General features: G+C 35.2%; 2 protein-coding genes across 3 annotated transcripts; one reads left to right on the forward strand and one right to left on the reverse strand.

Annotated features, from left to right (window-relative positions):
* Window positions 1-203: 203 nt before the first annotated feature.
* Window positions 204-8,207, forward strand: MCM2 (minichromosome maintenance (MCM2/3/5) family protein). Its single transcript, XM_078303341.1, has 18 exons — window positions 204-330; window positions 604-824; window positions 1,218-1,405; window positions 1,698-1,882; window positions 2,055-2,244; window positions 2,586-2,805; window positions 3,283-3,490; window positions 4,201-4,335; window positions 4,422-4,613; window positions 4,711-4,883; window positions 5,133-5,321; window positions 5,526-5,642; window positions 5,743-5,827; window positions 6,464-6,601; window positions 6,689-6,814; window positions 6,979-7,161; window positions 7,269-7,433; window positions 7,905-8,207. The coding sequence occupies exons 1-18, from the start codon at window positions 328-330 to the stop codon at window positions 8,025-8,027; spliced, it is 2,841 nt and encodes a 946-aa protein (XP_078159467.1). The 5' UTR covers window positions 204-327; the 3' UTR covers window positions 8,028-8,207.
* A 1,846-nt stretch (window positions 8,208-10,053) lies between these two features.
* Window positions 10,054-15,257, reverse strand: LOC144555240 (methionine aminopeptidase 2B-like). 2 transcript variants are annotated; one of them, XM_078303514.1, is made up of 12 exons: window positions 15,070-15,257; window positions 14,613-14,813; window positions 14,476-14,512; window positions 14,248-14,355; window positions 13,579-13,678; window positions 12,936-13,081; window positions 12,747-12,838; window positions 12,583-12,677; window positions 12,387-12,483; window positions 12,120-12,263; window positions 11,422-11,639; window positions 10,054-10,390 (listed from the first exon to the last, which is right to left on the reverse strand). In XM_078303514.1, the coding sequence occupies exons 2-12, from the start codon at window positions 14,794-14,796 to the stop codon at window positions 10,280-10,282; spliced, it is 1,332 nt and encodes a 443-aa protein (XP_078159640.1). In that variant the 5' UTR covers window positions 14,797-14,813; window positions 15,070-15,257; the 3' UTR covers window positions 10,054-10,279. The 2 variants fall into 2 exon arrangements, with proteins under 2 accessions (XP_078159640.1, XP_078159632.1); XM_078303506.1 differs by having other exon boundaries at window positions 14,248-14,376.
* Between the last annotated feature and the right edge of the window lie 4,583 nt (window positions 15,258-19,840).

Raw genomic sequence — 19,840 nt, forward strand, 5'->3', positions numbered from 1 at the left:
AACCGTCTAATCAGAATCTGCACGAATATTAAAGTACCTCGTGAATTTTACCTCGGACCGGATTGATCCGGATCCAGATTGGACGGTCATAAACCAAACTCAACTTTTGAGATACTTTAGGGACCGGACCCGCAAAAGTAACCTCAGTCACGTGCAATGCACACACTTGCCCGGGAAGCCACCCAGCTTTGGCGCCAAATATTCCCGCCAATACCACTCTCGCATTACGTCGGTACAGGGTCCACCAGACGCAGAACATATCTACAGCAAAATAAGATAACCAACAATTGAAGAAAAAGAGCAGCAGCAAAGCCCCAATTCGTTGCCATGGTAATCTCTCTCTCCCTCCCTCCGTATCTCCGCCAAGTCCTAGACATCATTTCAGAAATCAAATAAGAAGCAAGTACTACAGCTAAAATTCGATCTCAACATTAATTAATGAGCTATTTTTGTTCTTTATGTGAAACCTACAAACTGGTCGCTCTACCATTTCTGTACGCGCAAATCAATAGAAACAGTTCTACAGATCTAATGCGAAATAGCCTTATTCACCTATGTCTATCTCTATTTTTTTTTTAATTCAATTTCTCTTCCTCTCTGTAGGACGATTCAGAGAACAATCCATCAACTCCCGTCTCCCCAGCGTCAGCTGGATTCAGCACAGATCGGCTACCTCCGACCCGCAACACAGAATCCTACTCTGACGAGGAGGCCGCAGAAGATCCGCACATCATCGAGGATGTCGCTGATGATATGGCTGCTGGCACTCCAGCTGATGGAGAGGACGAAGAAGGGGAAGATCTCTACAACGATAACTACCTCGAGTGAGTTTTATTATCAATTCTCTTATGCTGGTGGTGTTAATTTTTCATATGCTTTGATCATTTCTGATATTCCAGTGAAAGGCATTATTATCAGATTGGCCCTTTATTTCTAATATACAAATGTTTGGACAAGGGAATTGTTTGTTGTTATACTTTATTCTCATGATTCATGACCATTATGTTCAATTATTGGAATTTTGATTTTGCACCTCTTTTTGCCATGTCTTAAAAAAAGCATCAATTGAAATCGAAAATTATGTTAAATTGCACAGCATGTAATGTCAGCAAGGAAAAACAAACAAATGGGTTAAAATGATAAGTGAATCTGATCTGAAATTCTTGACCTGAATTGGGAACTGCTTCTGAATTATTTTCTCTGCATGCTTGATCAAGTGATTACCGGCGATTGGATGAGCATGATCAGTACGAATCAGTGGGGTTAGATGAATCTTTAGAAGATGAAAGAGACTTGGATCAAATCATGGCTGACAGGCGTGCGGCTGAGGTCGAACTTGAGGCAAGAGACATACGTACTGGGGTCGCAGGGGGTACCAGAAAGCTTCCCCAGATGCTCGATCAGGGTAAATGCTTATTTATTTGCACTTAGACTGACAAAATTTGTTTCATGCAAGGATTCTTTAAGAAAAACAGTCAAAGATTACACATTAAGTCAAACAACATATGCTTGCAATAACAAAAACCTGCAGTTCCCTCTAGGTGCTTAGAAGTTCAGAATCTTCCTTGTACTAAGTCTACTTGTGCAAGAAAACAAAATACTTCATGTTGTGAGAACCAACATGACATTGATCCTAACTTGAAGGTCTATTTGTTATAACTTCTTTTTCCTTTGTCTATTTTTTCTTGTTATTGTAGACACTGATGATGAAACAAACTTCAGGAGGCCCAAGCGTCACCGGGCCCATTTCCGACCACCGCCAGCTGGCGGTCCAGATGATGACGGAGAGGATGGTACACCAAGCTCACCTGGGCGGTCCCAGCGTGGCTACTCAAGAGAGGATACACCAATGACTGATCCGTTTGATGATGACCCCTATGATGTAGTGACATTATCCTTTCCCAAAGCACCCTTCTAATTTATATTGATATTGCGCAATATTGATTGGTTTGGTTCGGCACCTGTAGTTTTCCTTTGTTTTTTGGCAATTCTAATGCATCTGCCTTATGTGACCCTAACTTATTTTGTTTGTATTTTGGTATCTTCCATAATAGGATGAGACAGATGATGTGGATGAGACAAGCATGTACCGGGTACAAGGTTCACTGAGAGAATGGGTTGCAAGAGATGAGGTGCGCCGTTTAATTGGGAAGAAATTTAAGGAGTTCCTTTTGACCTATGTCAATCCCAAAAACGAGCAAGGGGAGTTTGAATATGTCCGTCTCATCAATGAGATGGTTCTAGGTAAGAAGTTTTTTAATTTCTATGGATGCTGTTTTTGTACCCAATGACCACCCTTTACTTATTCCTCCCATACCAGAATCATATACGAAGTTCATTTATTAACTTGATAACTAAGTAGTAAACAAGCTGACAAATTTACAAGGGCACTTGCACTGCAATTAACTGGTACATGGATGGTACTTTGTTTAGTTTCCAACAGGTGTATATCTGGGATTTCTTCTTTCTTAGCAATTTTAAGGGGACGTTGTAAATTTTAGTTTTTCGTGTCAACAATGTAGGTTTGTGGCAAAACTCGCACTGATGTTTAAGAAATTTAATTCTTTTATTCTTTTTATTCGCAGCAAACAAGTGTAGCCTAGAGATATGCTACAAGCAGTTCATTTATGTTCATCCAAACATTGCCATATGGCTGGCGGATGCACCGCAATCTGTGTTGGAGGTGATGGAGGAGGTTGCACGAAATGTCGTTTTAAACCTGCATCCGAATTATATCAAAATCCACCAGAAGATCTATGTCCGGATCACTAATCTACCTGTCTATGACCAGATTCGCAATATCAGGTAAAGAGATTAATAACCTAGATTATTTTGTCATGTGCTATTCCAGTACCAATTTGGCCAAAATAATATAGCATAATGGTGCAGAATTCAGAATATTACCATTTCGTGAACTCTTTTCAGAATATAATACAGCATTTTGAAGATTTCTCTGAGGAAACATTGTGGTTCCTTATAAAGCCTAACAGATTGCAAATACCCTGAGAGGCAATAGATATTTTCTGTTACTTGTGGGATGTAAAGACATGCACATCCATCCGCTATCAATATTTTTTTAATTCCCAATCTGCCTTCCTCACCTTTTCTCTCAAACAGTTAATGAAATGGAAAATAATTTGGGCACTGTTAAAAATGGCAGAGGCAAAATATTTTCCAACATCTTAGGACGTGTATGTGTTAATTTACAGGGGCTAATATTTTGGATAGCTGCTATTAGTTTTCTATCCTAAAGTAACATGTGCAATTTTTTTTGTGGGACAGACAAATACACTTGAATACAATGATAAGGATAGGAGGTGTAGTTACGCGTAGGTCAGGAGTGTACCCACAGCTACAACAAGTAAAGTATGACTGCAGCAAATGTGGGACCGTGCTGGGGCCCTTCTTCCAGAATTCCTATTCTGAGGTCAAGGTTGGCTCCTGTCCTGAGTGTGAATCCAAGGGCCCGTTCACTATCAATGTTGAACAGGTACATTTCTTTTCAAAGACTTCCATGCCAGTGCAATCATGCATTTTATGGTGTTCTCTTCTGGCTGATATTCCCTGTTTCCAAAGCTGCATCCTTTCTCAGCATTGCATGTGAACTCAAACTTTTTATTTTTTAAGTCAAACTGGCAAGGTTTGAAGTACTGACAATAGAAACCTATATGGTCTGTATACAGTGATTTACTGGTTGGTTTGTGTTGGTATATACTGAGTCCTGTTCTAAATGGATGAATTTCATTGGATAGGTTCTCCAGGAGTCTTGCGAAATTAACTGTATTTAGAAACTTGTCATGCTCCAGGACACTTAATTTCATGGGACATTTATATTTTAATTGAAAAAATGTTGTTAGGGGTATTGAGGTAATTTTATATTAAAAATATCTACACAATATATATTTTTAAAGATTTAATCTATGGAATTGATCAAGAATATATACACGTATTCTCAGCTGATAAGTATCTAAAACCAATCTATTAGATACCAAAAACTCAAGACTGGATATTTAACTTTTCCATATCACCCTTCATTAATCAAACTGTTGAAATCAATCTAATATTTTGCCTCTTAAAATAGTGGTATCTTAGTGCAAAATTATTTTGAAATGAAGTGTAGGTTTGATAATATGCAATAAGTTCTTCTATTTTGGGTAAATATAGTATTGTTCTGACATCTGTAGCTATCTTTTCATGCAGACAATATACCGAAACTATCAGAAATTGTCACTTCAAGAGAGCCCTGGTACAGTGCCAGCTGGCAGGCTCCCCAGATACAAAGAAGTGATTCTTCTAAATGACTTGATTGACTGTGCCCGACCCGGCGAGGAGATTGTAAGCCAAAATATATATTTGCCCCTGACAAGTAAGGTTCTTACATTGTCACTTTCCCTGATCTACCCTTGTTCTTGTCTTTTTAGGAGGTGACTGGGATATACACGAACAATTTTGATCTTTCTCTAAATACGAAAAATGGGTTTCCTGTATTTGCAACTGTGGTTGAGGCAAACTATGTGGCAAAAAAACAAGACCTCTTCTCAGCTTATAGACTCACTGATGAAGACAAGTCTGAGATAGAGAAGCTGGCCAAGGATCCAAGAATTGGTGAAAGGGTTTGTACCTTCATCTTTAATAGTTTCCACATTCAACTTGAAGTTGTTCAAAGGTATTATTTAATCTTCAAATAAACAACACTTTGTTGTTCAACAGATTGTCAAGTCGATAGCACCGTCCATATATGGCCATGAAGACATAAAGACAGCAATTGCACTGGCTATGTTTGGTGGTCAAGAGAAATTCTCAACTGGTAATCATAGGCTAAGAGGAGATATAAATGTCCTTCTTTTAGGTGATCCTGGCACGGCTAAATCCCAATTTCTCAAGTAAGACCTAATTCTAAAGATTTTTCTCTATTTTCTCTGTAGGTATATTTTTACCATATATCATCTTAGGTAAAAAGTATCATGGTTTGGTTGTAGGCAAAGAACTATATATTCCACTAGCAACTATAAACATACAATGTATGCAGTACACCATGCAAAACGAGATGTCCTAATGTCCTAAATAACTTGTTAAATATCCACCCTAACCCCCCCTATCTGAACTGCTTAACCTTGGTAACTTACTGACAGGTATGTGGAGAAGACTGGGCACAGAGCTGTTTACACAACAGGCAAAGGTGCCTCAGCCGTCGGTCTGACAGCAGCGGTCCACAAGGACCCTGTGACACGTGAGTGGACCCTAGAAGGTGGTGCCCTTGTGTTAGCTGACCGTGGCATATGTCTCATTGATGAGTTTGACAAGATGAATGATCAAGACAGGTTAGAAGAATAGTTCTGTACTTGAAATTTTTATTTGAACTTTTAGGTTCTGATGTTATATACTGCAATAGATTCATGTAATTATCTGTGATTGTAACTTTTTGGGGCATATACTATAGTATCTATAGTGTGTACTATGGTATCTGTAACAGGCCATGCTGGTACTAATACCATATTATTTTTCTCAATTTTAACAAATTGCAGAGTGAGTATTCATGAAGCAATGGAGCAGCAAAGCATAAGCATATCAAAGGCTGGGATCGTTACATCTCTACAAGCTCGGTGCAGTGTCATTGCTGCTGCTAATCCAGTTGGGGGAAGGTAATTTTTTCTCAACAGACTAGTTATTTTATTATGTTCATGAGTGGAAGCATATTTTACCAGAAATCTGTTGTAATTTTAACACTTCTATTAATATTAGGTACGACTCGTCAAAGGCATTCACTGAGAATGTTGAGCTAACTGACCCAATCATCTCTCGTTTTGATATCCTGTGTGTTGTCAAGGTGAGACTCGAATTCCATAGTCATCAATAGATTAAAATAATGAGGGTTCAAATGCCTCCATTTTTTGTGCTTCCATCATGCCTCCTTTTTTTAATGTTAACAACTTAAAATTTTATCTACTTATTTTCTCTACATACACAAAATTTATCACTTTTTTATTTTGTTTATATGACTCAATAAGTTAAAAAATCAACATCCAGAATTTATTCGTGCAAGCTCCAGGATTTTGGTTGCGAGCTCTTGATGCCGATCAAAACAAAGTCAAAATGTCGTAATTTTATTCGTCCATATAGAAAATGATATAGATCAAATCTAATGGCTTTATTTTAATATTTGAGTTTTAAATTTGAAGTTATTAATATTTAGAAAATGGAGGCATAATGGAGACAAAAATGGAGGCATTTGAACCCTCTTAGGATAATGATGAGAATAAGAATACAAATAATAGTAGACAAATGAAAATGTCAATTTTACTAGTAAAGTCCTCTTTTGGATTTCTAATTGCTATGAAGATAGACATGAGCATATTATCCTCTAGTTTTTTTGTATAAAATTGTATTGCATTGACCTGTATCTGGAAAAAAAGTTCCTTTGTATTCTATAACTGTGATATTAATATTTTGTTTTCAATTACAGGATATAGTTGATCCAGTAACAGATGAAATGCTTGCTCGATTTGTAGTGGATAGCCATGCTAGGTCGGTCCCAAAGGGTTCCAATTTGGAAGAAAGGGCTCAGAGTGGCAACGAGGAGGCTGGACCAACTGATCCAGATGTACTAATTCATCAATAAGCTTGCCACTTTTTTTTTCTTTCCGTTTTCATTATATCCCTGTTTCTAATAAAACTTTTGTTAAACCAGATTTTGTCGCAAGATATGCTGAGAAAGTATATAACATATGCAAAGCTAAATATATTTCCAAGACTCCATGATGCTGACACAAACAAACTGCAATATGTCTATGCGGAGCTGCGGAGCAAGTCAGCGGTTAGTGCGGCCCCACATTTTATCTTTTTTTTTTATTGCAGAGGTTACATTATTCAGACTAGCATTACATAGATATTTAGGAGGTATTCCTTTCGACTTCAAATAATGACTTTTTTATTTTTAATTATTTATTTATCTTATACGTTTTGTTTTCTGATGTTTAGTATGGGCAAGGGGTGCCAATAGCAGTGAGGCACTTGGAGTCGATGATACGAATGTCAGAGGCACATGCTCGGATGCATCTCCGGAGATATGTATCACAAGAGGATGTTGACATGGCAATTCGAGTGCTTCTTGACTCCTTCATCTCCACCCAGAAATTTGGTGTACAAAAAGCCCTTCAGAAGGTGCAAAATATACAACTTTTGTTTAAATCCCATGTCTTTTGGTGAAATTTGGTGTTCATTTGGATTGAACTTGAATTGAGATGTTCTACTTGTCATGTCTATAACAGAGCTTTAGGAAGTATATGACCTACAAAAAGGATTACAACGAGCTGCTCTTGCACCTCCTGTGTATGCTTGTGAATGATGTGTTACATTTCCAGAGGACCCTCTCTCGGTCACGTGCACCACACCTAACACGTATTGAGATTAAAGTGTCTGACCTTCAAAACAAGGTTAGAGAGTTGTACCCATGTCTTGATTTCATAATAAAGACCACAGAACTAATTAAATCTACTCTTTTGCAATTTGATCCCTCCACTTTAAAAAGTGTTATTAAATAGATCTGATTAGGGAAAATTGGTATTAAAAAGGCTCAGTTGAAACTATCAAGCTTTAATGCGTGGTTGTACAGCAATAATCTGCTCCACTTACAATAAGCAAGCTTAATAAGAGCTTCTGTAAAAGGAATTTGCAGCGATTAGTTTTGCATGACTAACATTTCCGGATAAAATGCGTAAAAGGGATAATCTAAACAGCTTCCAAACATGTCAGAAAATGTAGAGCATTAATCATTATATCTGCAAAAGAGGTTCAATAAGACCATGAAAAGGTTAATTAAGGTTATGCTGGCCTACTTGGGGTGCCTGATTTTGCTACCAAACAATATTTTTCAAATATGTAATTGCACTTTTTGATTGATTCAGGCCCAAGAGTATGAAATTTTCGACTTGAACCCATTCTTTTCAAGCTCACACTTCAAGGATAACAACTTCATTTTAGATGATGTACGTGGTGTTATCACCCATCCAGTTGCTGAAGATTTTTAAACCGAAATTGAGAGATTTTTTTAAGAATTTAGAGGGCTAAGAGCTTTGTGAGAATCATTGGAGTGGAGTCTCTTTGCTGTGAGCATCTGTTTCTATGTTTAATTGTTAATTGTGTCATAGATTACTGTCTTGTCTGGAAATTCTCCATTTTCTGATAATATAACACCTAATTAATCTTTAGCTGGTTCTCTGACGTAGCAAATAACTTTTATTTGGAAACAACCACGCGCTCGATTTTGTGTAAAGTATTTTAAGGGGTTCGAAAGATTTAAGCAAGAAATTATCAGGTTTTCACTATCTTATACGGATTCGTAATTCCAAATTTCTATCTAGTTCAATTCAAGAAATCACAAAATTAGTGGTATGGTACCAAGCTGGTACCATCACGCCATAGGTTCGTACAGCAATACAGCAACTATTAATTATTACAAAACCAGGTAGCCGCACCACATCCAACTAAGAAGCCTACTACATGTCTTTTTAAAAACAAATTAAACATCTGATCTGACAATACAAAAAATAACACTTTTGAATACAGACCCACAAAATATGACAAAAATATAGAACCAACGTATAGGACTGCCAAATATCCATCCTCCATAGTGTTCCTCTCTATTCCACACCAATCATCCTACAAATCTGGATGGTCCTCTTCCTCTTGAGTTCTCCCTTGGTCTAAATTTGGATGAATTTTCTTAATATCATCTGGCAAAATAAGAGTAAGCTTAAGATAATTACATCTTAATTTGGAGTTCTCCTTCGTGCTCTCTCCATCTTCATTCCCTTTCCTCACAAACTCGGGAGCATATATATTCTATTAGTATGAATGAGCCTACGGTATTATGCATACAATGGATCAATTAATATTTGTATTTTCAAATTTCAAACAATTAATATAAACTATTCAATATGATTTTTATATGAAAATATATTATCAACTCATATATTTTTTTATATTCACTATTCTTTTTGATAGGTAGAAAATCACTCGATCTAAAGATTCTAGACAGTTTAGAAGTAGTGATTTTTTTATTAAAAAAAATAGTAAAAAAATATAAATTTTAATATGCAAGTACATTTTTATATGGAAATCATGTTGAACGGTTTATATCAACTATTTAAATTTTATAATAAAATTATTAGTGTGTATTAATGAGTTGAGTTTAAACGAGTTATCCCTAACTCGTGCTCAGTAAATGAGCGAGTCAACTCGAGTTGGGATATCAATAACAAGCTATAGAGCTAACTCAAGTTCAGCTCATTACCAACTCGAGTTGGCTCACAACTCATTTATAACTCGTTTGACCAATCAATTTTCTTAGTTATAGTTATATATTAGTAAGAGTTTATCTAAACAAAAACAATTCAAAAGATTTAGTAAGAGTTTATCTAAACACAAACAATTCAAACATAGTTAATAAAACAACTAACAAAACAAAAAAATCTAAACAACAACTCAAGAGTCATTTAGAAGGGCATAAGATTTATTGTGACGACCACACGAAGTTATAACATGACACGACCACACGAAGTAGTCTTACGCTAACACCTTGCGTAAGGTGGATGTAACTTGCAAATACACGCACGGTTCTTCATTCGGAAACCTTATTAAGGGATTTGAGCCTCACATCTAGACTCCAACAAGCATCCAACCAAATTTGACAATGCTTGCTTTTGACCCCAAACTACGAGCAGCATAACCAAAACCCAACCAACACAACTGGAGAGTAACAAGCTAAATAAAAACCCACCTATGCGACAGGCTATGCTAACGTGACATCAAATATGAATCAGAAATCTTAAATTTATAGAAGCACCATGCGTGTTATTCATGGGATGATAGGCTATGCTAACGTAATACCCAATTCTGAACCAACGAAGTAAAAAAAAAAACTCGAATTGACTTGAAATGGATGAGTCAACAACCCCATTGAACTTGGACTTGAATCAACATCTAGTGCCACAGAAGTCTTGACTCAAAACGGCCATAATCTAAAGAAAACCAAACGCTTATTGACCCCAGCTAAATGAATCCAACAAGCCTTCTTTCCACCCGGAATAGTAAGGTTCTATGAAATACAAGGGCACTAATTTAATTGTCACAAAGGATAGCAAAACAACTAATTTGGAATTTCTAATGAATCATCACTTGACATAAATAAGGACGACCACATTACAAACCCATCTTACGATATAAATACATGCTTTCAGAACATCTTCAAATGCAAAACTGCAAGACTTCATAAGGAGTCTCAGTAATCGTTGCCGCGAGATATAACTTCTTTGCAGGTAGGTCGAAGCAAGATGGTGTGCTCAAACTGTGACACATAGCTTCCTTTTGCATCACACAGAGGAGGATACGCCTGCCACAATACATAAGAGTAATACATATTAGGGATGGAAGGTCAATGCTTCATAAAAATAACAAAATAATACCTACCATTTTTCTGTTTATGCAAAGAACACCTAACATCTTATTTGCAGCAAGCAGCAAGTAATATGGACTTGTGGTTTAATGAATGCAGTCCACTAAATGTGACAAGTTTGCCTTTATAATACAATCTTCTTCACTGGACCATATAGGACACTTATTTTATGTAAGCACAGAAAAATATTGATGCAGATCGAAGCTTTTCAGGATTTTTGATTTCTAAGCAAGGCAATAGTGTTCATGATTATTTGAGGACACAATCAAATGACGGAATCCAATCTTAAAAAAAGGACCGCCTCAGTGCCTGAGCTCTGTGAAAATCACTAAATTATCATCTCAAATTTGCAAAATTCACATTTCCACTAGGCTCGGCTTCTGAAATATCCAAGCTTAGCTGATTTTAAGCTATTATACCTTTCAAAAAATTAAGAAACATCACAGCATCATCTACAAGGGACTTTATTTCGTGCTTAATACATTATTGTTATATTAAGTACATATAATGAAACGACAGATAGCAGCAAGGGGGATTGAAGAGGTCTGCAGTGGTGCTTATAAAATTGATAACAGAGGAAAGCAACAATAATGGGAAGGCTGTATATAAGTGGAATCTTCAAGGCTTTGTGGTACACCTGTATATCTTTTCTGTCCTAAAAGATTTATGGATGTGGCAAATTCCTATTGTCTTGCTTACACGTCGAAAACCCCAGCCAACTGCTCAGATTTCAAATTTGAAACTTTCTTGTGCTTAGATTTAAAAAAAAATAGCCGGATATTAAACTGATATCAAGGTAAAAAAGAACAGAGATTTTGAGTAGCTGGTATATATACTGGTCACTATAAACTTAATAGGTATTGATACGAACAATAGACTTGTTTTTTGCTTGACGAACATTGAACATGGCGACTACATGTCATTTCAAAATAAACATTGATCAATAAAAATAATCTAGTCACATTTACCTGGACAATGCCTGTATCACAGAGATTTTTGAGAGCCATGAGGTACTTGCTCTCACCAATACGATCCAAATACCGTCGGCAAAAAGCCAGAGTAGAGAAGTTTTTATTTATAGTTGTAAGGAGTTGCTTGGCTCTTGGCAAACGAAGTGGTATGTGTCCTGCATCAAAGTTCTTCATGTAATGGCTACATTCCAGATCCTCCCTTACAAATCCTTTGCCTGAAAAAACATTCCAGTTGGTTTAACTAAACACAGATAACAAAAAAATAAATTTTACAGCTGTCTAACAATCATCAGTTCATTTGTATGAAAATCATATGATAATTTTCAGAAAGGTGCTATCCACTAGTAGGTATGACATTTTTTCAGGAAAAAAAAGGAGACCATCAGTGATTACTGTGAACACAAAGTTATTTCAAGCATACAATTGTATATAATAAATAATAGCTAATCTCAATATGATAAAAAGGACCTCAAGAATTGTTCATCTACATAATAAAGACCTGTATTAAATTAATAGACGCCTCCATTTTTTAGGAAGCAGAGGGACCAAGTTTCCACCACCAATCTTCATTTTGTCAAACAGAATTTCATAATCCTTATATTTTTTATTTCACCAAATGGTATGTTTTCCTATAAAATTAATCAATTCACTTTTAGACAATAGAAACACACTCTCATTACAATGCAAAGACTAACCTGTAGAACCAAAAGTTTCAATAGCATAAAACTCGCCTTCCTCCATTTTTGTTTGTTCCCCACCTTTCACAATTGGTACAGATTTACCAGCATGGATCTGGTATGGTCCGATGCTGTGTCCATTCAGGTTCCTAACACTTTTCACTACAATCAAATTACAGAAAAAATGCCATAAAGGTGAAACAACGAACATTCAAATCACTATTCCAAAAAGGTGAGATAATATTCAGGAAGAAAGGAAACAAGAAAGAAAATTAGAAAATTAACCTTGAAAAACCTTTCCATTGATTTCAACTTCATAGGATTCCATGACCTCTTGGATTGCAGCTCCAACATCACATAGCCTCACATCTATCCCAGCTTCCTACAAAAGAAAATAGTATCATTCAAATTTTAAAGGGTACATAACAGAAAACCAAAAGAATGAATCGAGCTCCACATGCAAAGAATTAAGTTTCCTTGCCTTAATTCCTGTGTTGGTAGCCTCCTTTGTAGCCTCAAGTAATGGATTGAACATGGGGTTGAATGCAACAGTAAATGCACAGTCGACGATGTATCCTACAAGGCAGAAAATGAGATTAACTATGTTCACAACAATTAGAGGAGACACTAGCAATTAAATATTACCATCAATATGTGTGCCAAAATCCAACTTCATAACATCATCATACTGCAACACAGTTTTATCACCAGAATTAGGAGTCCAGTGTGCCGCCACCCTACAATATTGGGAAAAAAAGGGCAGAGTTATACAAAATTGAACGATACAATTCTCTTATAAAACTGGAAAAATAAAATAAAGAGAAAACAAATTACCAATTTAGGGAGCAACCAGTGGGGAAGGCAATGCCAGCTTGAAGTCCATTCTCTTTAATAAGCTTTCTCACCATATTCTCTAAAGTTTCACACATATCCGCCATTAACATTCCGGGCTTCAATATGCTCCGCATATACTTCCTCACCTTTATATTTAAATAAATCCCATTTTAGCATCATAAAAAATGCTTTCAAAAATGTTATTCAATAAGAGAATCTTGAAGGGTATGGAGCAGGAACCATTGAGTGCTAGTTTGTGGATGGATTGTGTTTCATACGCTTTTGTGTAATAGATCAGACTTTTTAAGGCATATTCAGCTTTTGTAATAGCTGTATTTGATCAGAATTACTAGGGCTAGTTCTATGTTTACTTCATGATGTATTAGGTGTAAAAATTCTAGAAAAACAGACTGTAGGTTCTTGTAACAAGGGATATGCATCAGATGCTTGGTGCCCTTCTCTTTTGATCCGTTGATTTCAATGAAATCGGTGGGATTCCTTCCACTCTTATAAAAAAAAAACAGAGAGAGAGAGAGAGAATTTCGAGGTAGTCTTATTTCGGTGTTGCAGAAGATGTGTTAGAAAATGTAGTTTGTTTAGGATAGTCTCAAAGGAAGAGACTAAATTTAGGAAAGTAAAGAACCTGTCTATGGACTTCAGCTGCTCGGCGGACAGAATTGTAAATGGATTTTTGAAGGCGCTCTAATTCTCTCTTTTCTTCTGATGTCACTCGCCACAAGTTACTACCAATCCATGTAAAAAACCAAAAGAAAAAAATTATTGAACAGTTGCATTTTTTTATGATCCAGGAAAAAAGTTCTTCAAGATATTTATGAGCATCATTTGATCAAGTTTCCTAATATCATAGCAAATGCCATACGCAACTAAAACCCAACAGTTTCATACACGTACAAATAGGACCTCTCAGTAAAAAAAAAGGTCAATTTAAATGCACATTCCAAATTTGACCAACTCTGCCATTATTTCTTCAGTCAAACTGCTTGAAAATGATTCACCCTAACTTAGATGTCCTTATTATGGGAAGGGGATTTTTTTTTTTTTTTTAACCTTAGTGCATACTGAACTTGGGAGAGAAAGGACTTGTTAAAAGTAAGGGCAGAATCATTAACAATTAATAGAATTTCGTAACACTCACCTACTTCGTGAGTGTTATTAGCAAATGGCCAACTACTATAGGTTTACCTGTTAGCAAGAAAATATTGGGTTCCACGGCTACCTGCAGACAAGATTGCAATTTGCAATAATCCCCAAAAATTATAAAAAAAAATGTATAAAGGGAAGAAAAACATACTCGTCTTTATACTCTTGGATTTCACCTTCAGGAAATTCGCCAGAAGGAAAGAGTTCATCAACAGGGATTGATGGCGGATCAGTCTGCTCAAGAGGATCTTTCTTTTTTCTACAAGAACAATTAATTACACTTTTAACTACACCATTTAGAATAATGCCAAACATTGATCAGACTAATCATCGACTGATAACAAGGGAAGATAATGGAGATGTCAAGAAGGATGCTCACTTTGATTTATTTTTCTTCTTCTTTTTCTTAGCAGCTCCTGTTGTAAGAAAACAATTCGGCAAGTAAGGTTCAGCAACAAATATAAATTATGATGTACAATTACATCCATTGGATGTGTTTTCTTTCAAATAAGTTACCAGGGGCAGCATCTTGAGACTGTGCTTGATCATCATCCTCATCATCACCTACTCCATTAGCATTGGAATTAGCATCAATGTCCTCTTTAACTGAACTCGAACCCACACATTTACTTTCTTCTGACATTGTTATTTTAAGTTCTTCAATCTTCTCAGCAGCATCAGTAGCTTCCTTCCCCACCATTAGGCTTGCTATATCCCCTGTATTAAACAGATTTAACAAAGGTGTTAACTCGTCCCAAAATCAGTGATATCAGTGGCCTAAGTAATGAATTTCTTTTAAAAATTAATAGTTATAAATCAGGGATATCCCAAATTCCGAATCAGATGGAAAAAAAAAACATAAATCTCGAAAAAAATAGAGATAAGCAAAGAGGTCCGATCACACGCAAAAAAAAATATCAGTATGCTCACACAAAGCTCCAGAGAGGTCAGAAGAGAGCGAGAGAGAGATTACCTCGACGATAAAAGTTGTCGTAATCAAAACAGATGATCGGACGGCGGAGAGGCTGCGCTAGGGTTATAAGTCTAGTCGGAGGAGGTGGAGGAGGCCAGAATATGACCTAAACGGGTTTAGAAGAAATCAACAGAATGACTGAATGAGAGCGAAACCGGCTGACTCGGTGAGGTATTCTAAACCGCGTTAATGGGTCGGATCAGATTACACCACATGTGATCCGAATTCCAAAGAGTTAGAAGTTAGAACTGATAATTGAGTGGAAACTCTTAGAAGTTAGAACTGATAATTGAGTGGAAAAAACGTGCCATGTCGTGACTAATACGTCGTAATTTTTATTTCGTGACGTGCTATGATTAAGTTAAATTTTCACGTGTCATACTGTACCGTGACCAAAATGTCAAAGGATGGTCACACGCGAATGATCACGCTACGTGAATCACGTCATGTCCAAACGTGCTGTGACCAAACGTGTCTCGCGTGATCATTTGATTATAATTTTAATTTAAGTTAATTTATTTAAGATTTACCATTTAATCAATATTTCATGGCTCTAATTACACATGACTCGCGTGACCACGTGCCATGTCGTGACTAGATCTTTCACGTAATGTACCGTGCTAAAGTTTCAAAAGATAATAACAACACGGGAATAGTCACGGCACGGAACACGCGAGTCATGACACGAAACTAACACGCGTATCGTGCCATTCCATACCATAACTGTATTGTTCTATGACGAAACCAACTCTGCCGTGCCATTTTTCCCATTCTAACTAAGAAGGATGTAACACAAATTTTGAGTATAGATATGCACCATCTGATCAGAGTCCGATCAATCTGGTACGATGTATAATGTACAATTCCTTTGATATTCGTGTTATGGTTCAAATCTAAACTCAAAATTTGAGTTACTTTAGGTGATCTGAATTCAAGGGGAGGATTAGATGTAAGAGACAATATATAACCACACGATAGATATTTTTGTTGAAGAAAATTAAACATAAATTAAAAAACTGACTTCCTTTAAATCTATAGAAAGATTAAAAATTAAGGAAGCTTAATTCGTAACAAAAATGTCTTAAAAGTTTAATAAAGGCCAAGTAGTGAAGTAAAATGAGGTTAAAGCATGTACTAATTCTCGTTATATAACTGGTGTCAGAAAGAATTAAACAAAATAAAAAACTTAAAATGTTAAAGAGAAGTTGTCAACATATACTAAATCACAAATTTAAAGTAAATAGAAGTAAACTTATAATATAAAATATGAGATATTATATTTGATTTGCAAATACATTTTTATATAAAAATTATGTTGAATGGCTTATATTGACTGTTTGAATATTGAAAACAAAGATATTAATGTAGAGTTAGGCTAATATGACATTGGTGTTATTTGAAACTAAATAACACCAAATCTTAAACCCTTAGATCTGCTTTAAGATTCGTACAAAATAAAGTGCTTGAACAGTAAAAGCGGATATTACGAATCTTAAAGCAGATCTAAGGGTTTAAGATTTGGTGTTATTTAGTTTCAAATAACACCAATGTCATATTAGCCTAACTCATTAATGTATAGTACAAATCAATCTGCTCCATACACAATATCATACTTTGAAAAAATTATTTGAACCTATGACTTTTTATATAGAGTTCATTGTTTTAGCTATTAGATTCAAGATTATTTTTTTTTCCAATATCTTAGACTTAATGGGTTGAACTTTAGTTTTAGCATATTCTTTCTAGAGAAATATTATATTTTAGATTTTATTTTTCTTAATGTTATTACTGTTACATGTCTAAGAGGAGGAATGATGATGCTTTGTGAGCAAGGAAAACTATATCCTATCACCACAGATGCATGGGGTCCGCATCCTCTATAGTAACTCAATTTTTGAGTTTAGACGTGTCAGGTGTCTATTCGGAGATAGCGAGAGGACCAGTATTATTTGAAGGGTTGATGCTCTTTAAGATTCGTGTAAGAGTATCTCAAATGGTCTGGATCAAAACTAAAAAATTGAGTTACTTCATGGGATCCGAATTCAGATGTGTGCCGGTCTAGTGAAAATGTGCTTGGGGCGCCAACACGTCCACTTGAGGTCGAGTTCTGTGAATGCAGATCTCTGAAAGTAACTCAATTTTTGAGTTTAGATTTGAACCGTTTGATTCGAATCCGACCGTCATATTAAAAGGGCAAATGCCCAGGCACATAGCAGTGCTTGGCACAACAAAATAAGCCGAGTCCGAATCTAAATATATTTAGGGTTAGAATTAAATTTGAGGAACTCTGAAATTTCAAATCCAACCGTCTAAATTTTTTTATACAAGAATCTTAAAGCATACAATTTTTTATGCACAGATCTCGAAATATATAGATGATTGAATTGAGAATTCCAGAGTCCTGACTGAGGATTCCAGCCGATTTGTTTCCATTTAGGGTTACACAATTAATCCTGTCATACAAACCACTATGGCACGTCTCGGCATGTCTATTATTCGCTTTTCTTGGGGAAGCCTTTTCCGTTTACATGATTATCAACATCGTGATAAAAATTACAGCGCACTTGCATGCCGCTGGGTTTTTGAAGAATTTTTCATCATACAAATGTCGATGTGGTATAAATCTCATCCGTTTCATGATAAAAAAAAAAAATCCACTTTAGTAGAGAAATCTATTAACCTAAAACCTTAGGTTCATGTCATCGTATAATTATTATTCTTTTTTGTTTTTTTTTTTAATTTTTGTATTGAGTGGCATAATTTGTAAGAAATAAAATAAAATTCAGTGACTACTGCACCAAAATAATTTAATCTAATAAGTAGAAAACATTCAAAATAACCAAGGTTCTAAATAGCGATTATAGCGGCATAGCGGGGAGACCAAAAAAAAAAGCTATTGCGAATAGCGTAGCTATAGCGAAAGCTATCACACGTAGCGATTTTCTCTTTTCAAACTTTATATTCTATATTTCTACTAATTATCAACATAATCAATATTAGAGAATTTATGTAACAACTAAATGACAACTAATCTAAGTCTATACTTTTTATCAATTACGCAAATAAGAATGAAAAAAATCTAAAAAGTAATATTATTTAATAGTTTATACTTCATGGTATTACATATTATAATAGACAAAGAGCAATTAATTTTATAAGGTAAATGAAGTCAATATACATATTTAAACATTTTATAATTATAATAATAATCAAAATCAGCTTTCAATTGAAACGAACGATAATAATTTTACAAACGAATATTATAAAAAGAGTAATCAAAATGAATAATTAGTATTTGAATATTTCTCGATATAGAATGATAGAATAAATCACAAATAAAAATAGAAGCTTATAGTTTGGTTTAGTATACTTATCGTAGAAGACCATGTGGCATTAGAAATAAGAATAGAAGTACAGAAGTCCATATAAATTGCAAAAAAAAAAAACCATGTAGCATAGCGGTAGCTATAGCGGGTCTCATATAGCGGTAATAGCGGTCAGCTATTATAGCTATAGCGGTCGTAGCTGAGTTAGCGCAATTTTATCTCATAGCTTAGCGTTTATTGTCCGAAAAAGCTATAGCGTAGCTATAGCGCCACTATAGCTAGCTATTTAGAAGCCTGAAAATAACACACCAAATAGGCAAATACATACACAAGTAACACAACACGGTTTATCCCGTTATCCGAACAATGCACCAAATACAGACAATCCCAAGTGCTGATCACTATAGTGACAAATAAATAGTTTGGATTCGGTTCGGCGGGATAAAAAAATTTGTGATTTGGATATAATTTGGAAATGATTCGGTACAATCAGAAAGCAAAAAAAAAAAGGTAAAAAAAAAAACCCAACCTCCCCCCCCCCCCCCCCCCCCCCCCCCCCCTCCCCATTTTTTTTTTAAAAAATTCGCGTTATTTTGTACGTTTTTCTCGCGAATAATTCGTGACTTGTGTTTTATTCGCGAATAAAACGTATTATATATTTTTACGTTTTATTCGAAGTTCAATTCAAAAACATTAAAAAAAATAGATAAAACATAAATTATTTGCAAATATATCACGTATATCCTATCGCTAGACTAGAAAAAGTTCGTTCCAAGTGATCGTACAAATAAAAGTTTGAAAATATTTTTATTTGTATAATGAAATTACTAATAGGCAATTGTCTGCCACCTTAAAAAAAAAATATTTGTGGTCATACTGTCCATATACAAGCATGCAATAAGCTAGACCATATTCAATTTTTGCTATTATTGAACGAAACTAACGTGGCCGTTGACTTATTGGCCCAGAACTTGTTTAAAAATAATATATTACAATTTTAAACTGAAGTTTTAGAAATTAAGAAAAATAATTATAAGTAGAATGGATGATTTTTTTTTTTTTTGGTTCCTACCTTGAAACAACAGGCCAAAAAATAAACGAAAGGAATTTTCCACCTCAGCGCCTTTTTTTTCTCAGCATGGACAATTTTCCCTTTTTTATCTGTAGTATTTAGAAAGGAATAAAATAAAATAAAAACATCATTTTTGGGAAAAAAAAAATATGAAACGATAGTAAGGACGTAATTTTTTAGAGCGACTGACTCAATTTTTATTTTATTTTACTGGACGCTACTGTTTATAGTGTCTATTTGAGGACTATTGTTCACAACGTTCTGGGTTTTTTTTTTCAGTAGTTCGGTCAGTAGAAAATTAAAATAATTAAAAAAAATACTTTTAAACTAGACATTTTTCAAAATAGAAGTTGAATTATTTGCAGGAATAATT

Source organism: Carex rostrata, chromosome 1 (genome assembly GCF_964058835.1).
Source record: "Carex rostrata chromosome 1, lpCarRost1.2, whole genome shotgun sequence".
Lineage (NCBI taxonomy): Eukaryota > Viridiplantae > Streptophyta > Magnoliopsida > Poales > Cyperaceae > Carex > Carex rostrata.

What these genes read in the sequence shown, in the direction of transcription:
- MCM2 (XM_078303341.1), top strand. An exon ending in TCCCCAGATGCTCGATCAGG is followed by an intron (nt 1,406 to 1,697) that starts GTAAATGCTTAT and finishes TTGTTATTGTAG; the next exon opens with ACACTGATGATGAAACAAAC. An exon ending in GACCAGATTCGCAATATCAG is followed by an intron (nt 2,806 to 3,282) that starts GTAAAGAGATTA and finishes TTTGTGGGACAG; the next exon opens with ACAAATACACTTGAATACAA.
- LOC144555240 (XM_078303506.1), bottom strand. Translation starts at nt 14,796, where the DNA reads ATGGTGGGGAAGGAAGCTACTGATGCTGCTGAGAAGATTGAAGAACTT. An exon ending in GTCTCAAGATGCTGCCCCTG is followed by an intron (nt 14,513 to 14,612) that starts GTAACTTATTTG and finishes TTCTTACAACAG; the next exon opens with GAGCTGCTAAGAAAAAGAAG. An exon ending in GTGATACAGGCATTGTCCAG is followed by an intron (nt 10,391 to 11,421) that starts GTAAATGTGACT and finishes GTATTGTGGCAG; the next exon opens with GCGTATCCTCCTCTGTGTGA.